Below are 13,709 nucleotides of genomic sequence, written 5' to 3' on the forward strand. Positions count from 1 at the left end.
TATTTAATCTGTGACTTTGGGACATCTGTCACAGTAGTCCTTCAAGGCGGGAGAGATGGTGTGTGGTGTAGGATTGCTACATGTTGAAACCAGTTCTAGTTCTATCACCACTGCTCTTTTTTGGTTCTGTCATCAAAATTAATTCATTAATCTGGATCATTTTTATTGTAATACCATTTATACAGCAACCATAGTCATGACATACAGTATCTTGTAGCAGTTAACATCATACAATTCAAATCATTGAATATTCTCACCCAGAATCAAATTCCCTTGATGTGCACATTGGACTTTACCATCTTACTGCATTACCCACCAAGTGTACCCAGGTCCTTGAGCAAAAACAATCTCACACATGGATTTGCCTTTGTCTGAGGCAGAAATAACCCAGACTGTTTTCCCAAGCATATTTTTTATGTGCACTACAGGGACTTTTGTCCCCTTCTACAGTATGAAAAGGCTCTTGATTTGTCAGGGCCAGCTTGATGGACAGATGCCCTAGTGTTCACTAGCCAGGTGGTGTATCCCAGTGTTTGAGTGTTCAACCACCTGTTGCTGTTGGTATAGTCTTTTAACAGTCCATTGTACCATTCGATTTTCCCAGAGGCTGTGGTATGATAGGGGATATGACATACTCACTTGATGCCATGATCTTTGGACCAGGTGCCTGTGAGATTGTTTCTGAAGTGAGTACCATTGTCTGACTCAATTTTTTCTGGGATGCTGTGTCACCCGAAGACTCATTTTTCAGGACCCAAGATACCTCTCTTCATAGTAGTTTTCATCTGGGTGACATACAGCATTCCCTGAGATGATGCTTTCCCTTCACACATGACAGGAGTTGCCTCCAGAGGCTGAGGGCTTGTGCCCCTTTTCTAATTGTTTTGTCAATTCCCCTGTTCCCTAGAAAGTGATCCCAGCTGCTTGGTTTCCTTACCCTCAAATTCCAGATTACTGTACCCATTATCCCAGCATCAGAGCAGCCAGGGGACATCGGGCTTACCTAGATGATGACTGAAGTCTTTCCATGTGTGTCTCAGTTCACTTGGGGATAGGGATTGCATGATTACCATCTCTTTTATGGGTTCTGCCTCTTCCTTTTTTCGTGATGGCCCTACTTCTTCATTCCTTACTGTATGAGGTGACCTTAGTACTTATTTTTTTGTGTGGAGGGGCGACTGATACTGGCATAGGTTGCTTCTCTGGTTCAGCCACATTGCCTCTTGCCAGGGTTGTAGTAACTGCATTGCCTGTCCCTTTGCTATCAGATCCAGAGATGTTCTTTTCCCCTTGAGTACTGAATAGTGTTGAGCAGGGCTTGGTAGTCATGGGCCAGGCCCCAGCACATTGCAGTCTTTTGTGTTTCTGGAGCCGTGAGGGTTACAGCATTCCTTTTCCAAGTACTTAACTAGTTTTTGCAGATTCTGCACTTGTTCTGGGCGAAGTTCCAAAACACCAGGGATGCCCACTGGCTTAGGTACTTGCCCATACCATCCCACACATCCTGCCCTATCCATCCTTGAGGCAGATCCCGGAATGGTTATTCTTAATATAGTTGTTTAACCTTAAACAAGACGTGGAACACATTCAGAAGACAGAGCAGTAGGAACATGCCAGTTTGAACATCTCGAGGATATTAAAACTTCTTAAGAGCTATTGAAGCTAGCCTGGAGGAGAAGGGGAAGAAGAAGGGAAGTAGAGAGGTGTCTCCCCCATGGCTTGGGGCTCTGGATAGAAGGTAGAAGGTGCAATTATTAATAGTTTCCTATAGATGGCTCCCAAAGTACAGTGATGATGGCAATGCTGAGTATGAATACCAGATTACTTTCACCATCAGCAATTCTGTCATATCATAAGCCAGTGTTAGAAAGTATAACATAACCTTAGGCAAGTTCCCATGGGTGATAAACAGCACAACAGGGAACATCTGAAGCAAGTAAGATACTATGTTTAAGAACAAGCACACCAACTTTAAGAGCAAATAAATCAACGGTGTGACCAGTGCCTTTTAAACCAGTATAACAAATGTTCATAGCAAATTTGCTCTAGCATGTTCAGGTCAGAGTTGTTGTTACCTCAGCCCGTTATGGCCCATGCTGGGAACCAAAAAGGACTGTTGGGGTTTAAGCTGAGATGGCACCTAAGCATCACACAGCTGCTTGCTCACTCACCCCTAGTGGGATGGGGGAGAGAGTCAGAAGAGTGCAAGTGTGAAAACTCATGCATTGAAATAAAGGCAGTATAATGGGACAGAAAAGTAATAATAATGATTATTATGATAATAATAATAATAATAATGAAAGAATTGGAATATATATGAGAAGTGATGTACAATGTAGTTGCTCACTACTTACCAACCAAGGCCCAGTGAGTTCTGAAGCAGTCCCTGGCCGGCTTTTGCCACAGTTTATATATTGAGCATGACATCAAATGGTGTGGAATATCCCTTTGCCAGTTGGGGTCAGCTGTCTTGGCTGTGTCCCCTCCCAACTCCTTGTGCACCCCAGCCTTCTCACTGGCAGGGTATGAGAAGCTGGAAAGTCCTTGACTTCATATAAACACTACTTAGCAACAGCTGAAAACACCAGTGTGTTATCAACATGGTTCTCATACTAAATCCAAAACACAACACTCTTACCAGCTACTAGGAAGAAAATCAACTCTATCCCAGCTGAAACTAGGACTGCTGCCTTCATGGCAATCAGCAAGTGCATATTTCTGCCTGTTAAATATCAATCTGTATGAAAAGGAGGGTGGTTTCATTTAAAGTAGCTGCCTATTTTGCCTTCCTGATGTACTAGAAAATCATGGATATCTGTACCCAAGCAAGAACCATTTGCTATTTTATAACTAGATCTTGAGGAAAGAAATCAGTGAGTGTGTTTGTTTTTCTGTTAACCAGAGAAATTCAGAGCTTGAGCACAGACCTGATTTGAAGACCCTTTATTCTATGGCGATCTAATACCAAAGAAAGTCTTCACTGTGTAGCTGTGGGGAAAAGGATAGCGATCACTAACTAACTTTTTGTATGTGTCAGAGGACATGGCTTTTGTCTTCATATTTCCCTGCCTCGGAAGGGTAGATGTCTTTGGTTTCCTGAGCCTGAATTACTGCTTATGTTCTCTGTATAGGAGGTAAGGACTTCATGTAGGATTTCTATCAGGTAGGAAACATCAGAGAAGAATGTTAGGACTTCAGAGAAATAAGCCTTGGGTTAGGTTTTGCCCTGGGAAAGGGATATCAACTTTTGTTAGAAACTTACTGCCCTGAACTCTTAGAAATAGCTTATCTATTGATCTCAAACTAGATGAAGAGTGTACATTAGAGCGGTAGCTAGAGCTGCTGCATTGGCAGCACATTGCTCAGTCTCAATTTATTCCATTCTCAGAGAGTGGCGGGGGAAAGGGCAGTATTTTCTTCCTCTAAAGACCTTCCAAAACCCTTTCAGCCTTGGTAATCGTTGGCATTTACCAGGTGATGAACTTAACAGTAGCTAAAAAGATCGTGACAAGTTGATCAAATGGTCTGATGATGACCTCAGAAAGTTTAATCAAGGCATGTACCTGGAAGAGAGTAACCTTATCTGTCAGTGCAGGCTCGGTGATGACTATCTAGGAATGAGCTTTGCAGAAAAAGAATTATGGGGCCTTAGTGGACAACCAGCACAGGTTAGTTTAACATTAGGGAACATTGTATCTGTTGTGATGAAAGCTTGGGCCACATTAAAAAAGGTTTATACAGCCTGTTGGGAGAAGTGATTATTTCCCTCTGTTTGGAACTGATGGGGCTGGAATACAGTGTGGAGTGTTGGACCCCCAGTACAAGAAAGACACTGTGGAGCGAGTTGAGCAGAGGACCACTCTTAAGGGGCTGGAGCATGTAATGTAGGAAGAGAGGAGAGAGCCAAGTTCCTTCAGTCTGGATGAGAAAAGGCCAAGGGGTGGATCCAGTTGCTGTCTTCCAGTCATGTAATGGGAGGGTATAGACAAGATACAGCTATGCTTTTCCCAGAGATGTGTAATGAAAGCCTAAAAGGCCAAGGACACAGATTGCACTGATGAGAGTTCTGTTTTCATTATGATGTAAACTGATTGCTCAGAGGTTATAGAATCGTTATCCTTTGAGATGTTTAAAACCTGATAAGGATTTGAACAGCCTTAGACATCTTTGGTGTTGGATATTACATTGATTGAACTTCGAATAGGGACTTGGACTAGATAAGTTCTAGAGGTCTCTCCCAGCATGAATATCTGATTTTGTAACTTGTGAATTCTGACCTGACTCCTGACTTAAATGTTAGTTAGGTGCTTGTCAGGATTGATTTGTATCTAGCTTAAAATAGAAGATGGAAACACCAGGTTAGACCTATTATAGGCTTTGCCTTCTGTAGGATTTTTGAAGGTCAGTTTGGCTGATTTCCATTTTTAGGTGCTCAAGTGTGTTCATTGATCTAGCCTGAGATGTTAAGAAGGACAAAACTAGATGTGAGAACCAGGGTACTGTTTCTCCTGTGGAACTCTTTTGTTTTGTAACTTTTAATTTTAAAGAAAACAAGTAGTGTTTTGTTTCTTGTGATGTGCTTTGTTTGTTATACAAACTGCTTTACTAAAAACCAGAGTTTGGTACAATGATACCAATTTTATTAAGGTATCTCAGATTTACTTAACTGATTTGTAGATAGGTAAATACACAGCTGATTTACTCCTAGAGATAGTGTGTGTGTTGGCATTGTAGATGTGAAGTTCAAATTACATTTGTGCATAACATCTAATAGGAATAATTGTACTCACCCCTATGCCGTGTCATTTAACATGTGTAAATCATCTTTGTGCCTTACTATCACTGATAATTTTTATTGAAAAGCTGAGTTTCAATGTTTTTTCATGCTCACTGAAATGGCCTGAGTTTTTCGTCTGGTCTTGAAATCAGTTTGCTGCCTTATCTAGTCTACATAATACAGACAGTGATAGAAAGACTTCTTTTATGTGTTTGGTGTCTTCCATATGGCCAGCCATAAGTTGATTCCTAGACTTTTTGTTTTCTTACTGGTTGCAAGTCAATTTCTGCATCCTTTGTTAAAGTTCTGTGATATTAGACAGGATATTTAGATTATCAAGACTATAATCTTTAGTATGATCTTTTCAGTTTCACACTCCTGTGCTGTAAAAAGTGAAGCTACTTATGAAATAGGTAAAGCTGTGAAACTTGCCTTTGGGGTTTTTTTAACATATATATAATATATAAACATATTTATAACATATATATAAAACACTACACTCTACTGAGCTCATAGGCTCTTGCAATTAAATAGGATCTTATCGTTTTCCTTAGTCATATGATTTTCCCCCATTTTTTATTTTAAGAACATAAGAACATACAATTAAAGGACAAGGTCTTAAGTGTTGGAGGACTTCTGTCATTTTGGCAGTACTTGAGTCCTGTGTTAAATTTTTGCTGGTTTTGTGTGTAATTTGTGAATAAGTGGTCAGCAGCTGTTAGAATTCTTCCATTAATCTCCTTTAGTGATGGCAGTTGAGCTATTAAACTACGTGTAACTTGTTGAGTTTGTGACTAAGAAGGTCAGTTGCTGAGAATGCTTACTTGTGGTGTTCTGTAGCTCTGCCTTGCTTTGCTTTTATGACACTATTTCACACTGATTCTTTTTTGTTTGCTTTTTAAAAGCAAGATCAGATCTGTCAGGAGAAAGGGTTGTGAAAAGCATTTTGGCTGAGGACCTTGTTAGGTATTGAATTCTTCATTCCATTGCTATGTGTTGCTTCTACTGATTTGCAATGTTGTAAATATTCTTTTCAGATAAAGAAAAATAATGATGCAAATAGTTGTGATCAGAATGTCACTGCTTTTGCTTGCTATTTGTATACAGTATGAAGCTTACAATACATAATATAAGGTTGTGTAGTCATTTTATCTTCATCTTTACTATCACAGGTACTATAATTAGAGGCCAGTGGATGGTGAATACAGAGATAAAGAATAAAGATAATATTTGTGGGATTTTGTACATGGAATTCTTTAGATAATATCGTGACATTGAACTGATTTGGAAAGTAGGAAGTTTAGAATGGACAGTACGTGTTTGAAAGTACAGGAAGTATTTAGAGAATGTTAGATGTGGGTTTGAAGCCATTCTGTAACATATTTTTTTGTATGAGACGTGCCATTATCTGAAAAATGGTATTTCTGGTTTTGTTTCATAAACTTCTGTTTGGGGAATTTTTATGATTATATGGAATAAATCAAATTGGTAACAGTCTCCAAGCATGTTCCCTTAATAATTTGGGTTTATTCTAGATTCTGCAGCTGAGGATATGTGCCTTGTACATGAAAAGCCTGATTTGGAGAGCAGAAAAGGCTCGAGACATTTCTTTGGTGTCATACAATTCCTATTTTTAATAGCTCCTTAAGACAATTTAGCAAGCACAAGATTTGTGTGTTGTAAATTGGACTCAGTAGCAGAAGATTGGTACATAGAGACAACTAACAAGTGTGGAGTTCCCTAATAAGTGAGAAAGTGTCAGAAATCATGGTAGCATCTCATAGCTGGACTAGAGGGAGTAATTGCACAGTGTTATTTGTACTGCCCATGCAAGACCTCAATTTCTAGCTGTTTGAAGAAATAATCTTCTCAAGTAAATCTTTCTGGAGTCTCATTAGTGGTTTATTCCATGAAAGAACAGATACTAGGAAGACTTAGAATGATGCACAGTACTCAAACATAAGAGCCGTTTAAATTCTGGCATTCCTGACTTGATGTGACTTAGCCGTATGCTTACTCTACTCATTTTAAGAAAAAGTACATCAAGTTATATGATGCTCAATCTCTCACAGAACCACAGTGATCCTTTCACATAACGTTAGTAGCACCTGAGTCAAAGGCCATTAAACCTGAATGAAGACACACAGTAAAAATAGACTAAAAAGTAAACCAAATACGAAGTTACATCAGTATTTGGGAAGGTCTGTAGAAACTTGTGTCAAAGTAAGAGTGAGAGACACAGTTCAAAAGAGGCATAACCAGTGAGCAAATTGTTGGGGACTGTGTCGTAGTGGAGATCCTCAGCACCTCACAGAGGTCACTGTAGGAAAGAGACAGTGTCAAGTTTGGATTATCTGGAGGAAAGTCCTGACTTTTTGTCCTAAAAAGGGAGGTTGGATGTAGAATCTTAACTAATTTTTTTTGCTGATTGCATTGTACTATAATTATACCATTTATTCAGAGAATCCGAGGGAAGCTCTCTTGGATCAGAGCAGGATTTTCCTTATGGTTTCCTTTGGCAGATGATCTGCATTCCCCTATTGCCACTTTTGCCATGCTTCACTAGAATGCAGAAGAGTAGTCCTTGTTTATGAAGTATTAGCTTCTCTTCATGCTACAGTAAAACTGGGAAGAGGATATGAATGCTATGGTTATTATTCTTCCATCATGAATTAGTTTCTGCAGAAAACAACAAAATGGGCAGGGCTGCAAAGGTATGTGAACTGCTCTGCCTTCCAATGGAGAGCTTTTAATTTTGTTAAAGTAGCTCTTTGAAAGACAAAATACCCCACCAAAAAAACCTCCAAACAAACAAAAAACCTACCTAAAAATGCAAACAGGTATCTGTAAATTCATGCTTCGTTTGTGTAATTTACTAAATTTTTTCCTTCTGTTGTTGACTTTTTGTACATGTGCATGCTTAACCACTTGCTTTACAAAGAAGAAAGATGGCAAAGATAGAACAAAGCTTATATGGAGTGGTGATTTTACAAACTAAGACTTTTCTTCTCTGTTTTCCAGATTCAATATTGTATAAACATGGGTGCATTTTTGGATAAACCAAAAACTGAAAAACATAATGCTCATGGTGCAGGGAATGGCTTGCGTTACGGCCTCAGCAGTATGCAGGGATGGAGAGTGGAAATGGAAGATGCTCACACAGCTGTTGTAGGTATTCCCCAGGGCTTAGAGGACTGGTCCTTTTTTGCTGTCTATGATGGTCACGCAGGATCTCGCGTTGCAAATTATTGCTCCGCACACTTACTAGAACACATCACTAACAATGAAGACTTTAGGGCGACAGAAAAATCTGGATCTGCTCTTGAACCTTCAGTGGAAAATGTCAAGAGTGGAATCAGAACTGGCTTTTTGAAAATTGATGAGTATATGCGCAATTTCTCAGACCTCAGAAATGGGATGGACAGAAGTGGCTCAACAGCAGTGGCAGTTTTGATTTCACCTGAGCATGTATATTTTATCAATTGTGGTGATTCACGTGCTGTTCTGTATAGGAATGGACAAGTGTGTTTTTCAACACAGGATCACAAACCTTGCAACCCAAGGGAGAAAGAACGAATCCAGAATGCAGGAGGCAGTGTAATGATTCAGCGTGTTAATGGTTCATTGGCAGTTTCTCGAGCTCTGGGGGACTATGACTACAAATGTGTTGACGGTAAAGGCCCTACAGAACAACTTGTTTCTCCAGAGCCTGAGGTTTGTGAAATTTTAAGGGCAGAAGAAGATGAGTTTATCATCTTGGCTTGTGATGGAATCTGGGATGTAATGAGCAATGAAGAGCTCTGTGAATTTGTTAAGTCTAGACTTGAAGTATCGGATGACCTGGAAAAAGTGTGCAATTGGGTAGTGGACACTTGTTTACATAAGGTACGTAATTGTTTTCTCTAAGCAACTATTCAAAAACGATCTTCTGTTTAGATGGGTGCAGTGTTAATTGCTATTCCTGGCCTACTCTTCCCCTTTTACCTCTTTGTTCCCTCAACCTTCTGTACCTATTTGACTCTATATCCTTTCTGACAAATATACAACATCATCCTTTGTGCCTGAAGAAATGATAGCAATTGCAAAAATAAAGGTTGATTATTTCCTCAAGTAATACTTGGGTATGTTTCCAGATCTAAACTTTGTTTCTAAGTGCAAGCTATTTAAAAATTAATGAATTCTCTGCAAGTTTGGTGTATTGTTTTTCTTTCAAGTTGGGCAGTGCTTGTGTCCTTTGCATAAATCCAGTGTTTGCCTAATCTCCTCTTCAAGGTATGGTTTAGCTGTCATCTGAACTGGTCTCCTCAGCTCATTGTTGTAGCTTAGGTGGAGAAGCACTACTTCTGCATCTGAGCTTGCTCATCAAATTTCGAGTTTGCTCAGAGCAACTACAGATCGGTCTGTATACGTTTTGTAGATAGACCATTTCTAGCATTCCCTGAAAAGTGCAACTCCTTCTAGGGCAAATAGAGTTCCTTCAGTACGCCACAGACCAAACATGTCATTTTAATGATAACATTAACATTGAGAATTCTAACACTGAAGGGTACCTTTTCTGACCAAGCACTTGATCAACCTTGTTAAAGGGTGGTCACAGTAGTATACTTTGAGTAAAACTGAGCCCTGACCTCATGTTTACTTTATAAAGTCAGATCCTGGATCTCTGCAGTTTGTGATGATATCAGAATGGTGTCCTCTGTCTTCAGGATGTGAGTTGTACCATATAATATCAACTGTAAAAGATGGGTGTTCCTATATGCTTGGTGCAATAGGAAATGTAGACTAACTCCTGAGTACTTCTGAAGGAATTTATTGTAATGTCAGATTCCTACTTAATTTCTTTAAGAGGAGGAGTTGTGATAGATCATAGCAACTATCCAGTAGGCTGAGCTGACACAGAAACAATATGCAGTTACCAACAGCACTGAAAATTCTACCAAAAGGCGGATGGAGAAGTTAAGATCTTGATTTCAAACCAGGAATTTAAGTTACAGTTCTGGTGAATCTCCTTCTAAGAGACTTAAGACAGTGAGGTTTTAAATTTGGCAGTGGATTATAATTTTAAAAATTAAATATGAGCAGGAAAGTGGCATCAGAGCTTACTAGTGAAGATCTGAAATTAAAACTAATATCTGACAACAGCTGTTGGCTGATACTACTGAGCACATGATAGTAATAAATTAGTAGCTGTAGCTAACTATTCTAGTAGTCTAGGATTCTGCTTTTTATATTGCATCAGGAGTTGGTTTTTTAATTCGGCTTAAGGTAACATTAAACAACTGTCCAATTTCTGACCCATTTTCTTGATACTATTTTTAAATGGCTGACGTGTAAGTAAGTCCACTAAATATCTTAAACTTCAAGGATGTACAATGGAAATTGGTAACATTCATTTTAGCAAATAGCTCAGTTGGAAAACTTGGGGTTCTTTTTAATCAAAACAGTTTTATTGCAAGTTTTCTTCTTTTTAGGTGTATCATAGTACTGTAGTTGGAACAAGTAAAAATGTGACAAAAATAGAAAAAATACAAATAAGACTCAAGATTCTAACTCTTGTTTTTTTCCTTGTCACATAGGGGAGTCGTGATAACATGAGTATTGTACTAGTTTGTTTTTCAAATGCTCCCAAGGTTTCAGATGAGGCAGTGAAAAAAGATGCTGAGTTGGATAAGTACTTGGAATCACGGGTTGAAGGTAAGAAATTGATTTTGTTCACTAGAAATGCTGTCATAACCTTCTTGAACATGAAAAAAACCCCATCATGCCACTCTATGTTGGGTCAAATTCAGGCCTGGTTATAGGTATGATTTTTTTCTGTCAGGAAAAATGCTTTAAGCCAAAGTTTAGTTTATCCTGGTATTCTGCAAGCATTTTCTTAATGTGAGCTATGAAGTAAAGCTTTTAGGGCTTTACTTCTATCTTTACAGGCCAGAATGCAACCATTGACTTTGCAGAGTGTTATATCAGCTAAGTAATTTGTGATATTGCCAATGTCTTGCATATATTAAAAGGAACTCTTGTGATACCTGTTGTGTTTGTTGTGAAAGTGTTTGATAAAAAGAAAAAGCTGTTCTGGGATTTCATGAAGGGACAACTTACTCATCTAGTTATTAAAGATTTTTTTAACTGCTTCTATTTAACACAGCTGTGAGTTACTTTTTACACCAACTTTCTAAATGTACTTCTGTGAAAACTTAACAGTGTATAAATGATCAAAGTGGTCAAAATGATCAAAGTCATCCCATTAGATACTGAATGCTTATTAAGTGTGTGTGTATGTGTAAATAAAAATACATAATCCTCTAGAAGTTTCACAGAGGACTAAACTTAATTCCTAACCTGTTTCATTTAGTCACTGATTTTATAACTCTTATGTGAAAGTTTGAATGCAACTTCTTTCCTTAAGGAGAAACTGTTGAAAGTTAGTTTACCTGAGAATGAAAGGCTTGCTCTTCTTTATTCCTTCTCTGCAATGTTCTTAATGTCAGAAAAACTGACATTTGAAACGGGCTTTCAAACTGATTTATGTTCTTTTGTCACTGATTAAGGCTGTTCCAAGGTCAGACAACAGCTATGTGTAGTGGTCTCCTCGTATCTCCAATCTTCTCGGTTATGTTAATGATCCAGGTATAGCTCAGTTTTGGTAGAATTGACTGAACTTCAGGGCTGATATTGAAGATTTGGGTTTTTTTTATAGTATTGTTCTTATGTTGGCACAGTTTTTTTTTTGCAGAAGCAGCCCAGGCATGAAAATAACTGAGTTTCTGGGCCAGTTTGTCTTGCTGTTATAAATGTGGCTAGGATAATACTGTGAAGTAGCATCACTGGAGAGAAGCAATCAATGGTTTTGAAAGCCTTGTTACGATGCTTTAAACTTCTGTGATCTCATGAGAAATTTACTGAAGCACTATCACCAACTTACAGTGATGCAGCTTATTAACCCATTTGTTTGAGCTATCAATTACAGCAGCAGTATTCAAGGAAGGAAAGGGTTTACTAAAGAGAAAGTTGGCTGAGATAACTTGTATCCTTCCTTGACTTCTTTCAGGCCTGGACTGGATCAACAGATCCAAATTCAGCTGTGCATTATGAAGAGATGGTCACTTTCTAGAGGGATAGTAAGTTATGTGGCTGCCTTAGACGTTTTTGTTCCAGGTGCTGAGACCAATAGCTTAGCTATAATAATGTTGTCTTGATGAAGCTTGTATGTGTTTGTATGGAAAAACATGATATTGGCAGTCTACAGGACTACTCATCAGAGTTCCATGAAAGTAATTTTAAATTTGGGTGCCAAGATATTTGAGACTTTGCAGGTCAGAACCAGCATGAAGCCACCATTTGGAGAATGGAACAAGGTCTCAATGCCATCAGCCACGGCTCTGGCTACAGACTGCTTGAGCTTGAGCATTTTCTTATGAAAGAAGGTGTGACTGATCACATTTTCTCAGTATGGAGGTGGAAACTTTCTAGGCACATAAGCATGGTGTGTGTAATTTATGGAGATGCAGTATTTACTTTCCTTCTCTTTATACCTATTTGGTGAGAGTTACTAATACAGGACTACAGCACTATCACATAGGAGTTTGTCTTGTTGGTTTTAGTTTATTTGAATATCTGAGACACCCACATGCTGTAATGGCTACTGAAAAGGCTGATTGGATGTGCCTTCATTAAAAGTAGTTGATATCCAAATAAGGAGCATGAGCTGTAAGTGAGAAGTAATCCTGCAGTGGAGGTCTCAGGAAATCAGGAATCTTCTGAGAGTGTACAACAGCAAAAATCCCACAGTTACCATGCAGAACTTCTCTTAACACTAATTCAGTGTAAAATGCAACAGTGGCATGGAAATGTACGTGCTGCCACTGTAACTTGGCTGCTGTGGACAACTGTTAGTTTTGTCACTTTGGTATCGCAATTCTCAACCTTGCTGTTAATGCTAGAAATGGCACTGAATGTAGATCCTCTATGAGTTTTCATTTGTGTGGAACAGGTGTGAAAGCCACAAATCACTCATGTTCTTTGGCTAGATTTTTTTAATTGCATTCTTAGTCAAATGTGGTGAACTTGGACTTTTTTATATCTGCTTCAATGTCCCAGTAATCTAGATAGTTGATGTAACAAACAGTAATTTTTAGATATGTATATAAGAAGGCCTTCAGGCAAGGATACAGGTTATCTATGAACGTGCTGCTGCGTGTCCTGTCTTTCTGTCTTGTTTAAATGGGATCTAAATTGAAATGGCTTGGGTATTTGTAGTTTCTGTTGAGATTAGAGAGAGCTAATGGTCACTTCAAATGCTAACTCCAGACGGGTTTCTCAGAACTTGGCTTTCATCCCAGGCTTCCTAGATGACACTAGTTAAGATAAATACCTATTATCTTCCTATGTCTGAAAAGAGTACATGAGCTGTTAATAGGCTCTGGAAGAGAGCCAGGAGCAGTTACCTGCACTGACAGAAGTCAGGTGTGTGCTCAGTGGTTACTGGTTAGTATTCCCAGCTTCTTGGTGGCTCCCCTCTCAGTTGATGTATGGAACTGCAGTGTATTTCGTAAGTGAGCATTAAGAAGGTTAATAGACAAGTTGTCAAATAATTTTGATCAGAATGATTGAATTAACTGAGAATGGTGTAGGAGGCACCACTTGCTTGCGGCAGTGCAGTTTTATAACGCAATTTACTACTTATCAGAATAACAGCAGAAATGTATTTTAGCTGTATTGTCATATTTAACAAATCTTACACGTGCCACAAAAAAAAGAGGAGAGTCTGTAGTGTGAACTGATGCAGAGCCATTGTAAATGTAACTCTAAAGGATTGTTAAGTGTAAGTGCTCCACATAAATAAATTGCTTCAAAGCTTGGACTTCTGTTGCTTCAGCTCTTCTTGATTTCCCTCCTCCCCACCCCGCATGAGCTGTGTCATTATGTGTTCTGC

At 38.8% G+C, this 13,709-nt stretch overlaps 1 protein-coding gene across 4 annotated transcripts in view; it reads left to right on the forward strand.

Moving 5' to 3' along the window:
* PPM1B (protein phosphatase, Mg2+/Mn2+ dependent 1B) overlaps positions 1-13,709 on the forward strand; it is a 60,840-nt gene that overhangs the window by 30,311 nt on the left and 16,820 nt on the right. For 3 of the 4 annotated variants that reach the window (XM_034060504.1, XM_034060506.1, XM_034060505.1), the window contains exons 3-4: positions 7,799-8,662; positions 10,354-10,471. In XM_034060504.1, coding sequence (XP_033916395.1) covers positions 7,817-8,662; positions 10,354-10,471 — 964 coding nt within the window. In that variant the 5' untranslated portion in view covers positions 7,799-7,816. The remainder of the gene's footprint in view (positions 1-7,798; positions 8,663-10,353; positions 10,472-13,709) is intronic. The other variant, XM_034060507.1, reaches the window with a different exon arrangement.

This window comes from Melopsittacus undulatus, chromosome 3 (genome assembly GCF_012275295.1).
Source record: "Melopsittacus undulatus isolate bMelUnd1 chromosome 3, bMelUnd1.mat.Z, whole genome shotgun sequence".
In the NCBI taxonomy this organism is placed as follows: Eukaryota; Metazoa; Chordata; class Aves; order Psittaciformes; family Psittaculidae; genus Melopsittacus; species Melopsittacus undulatus.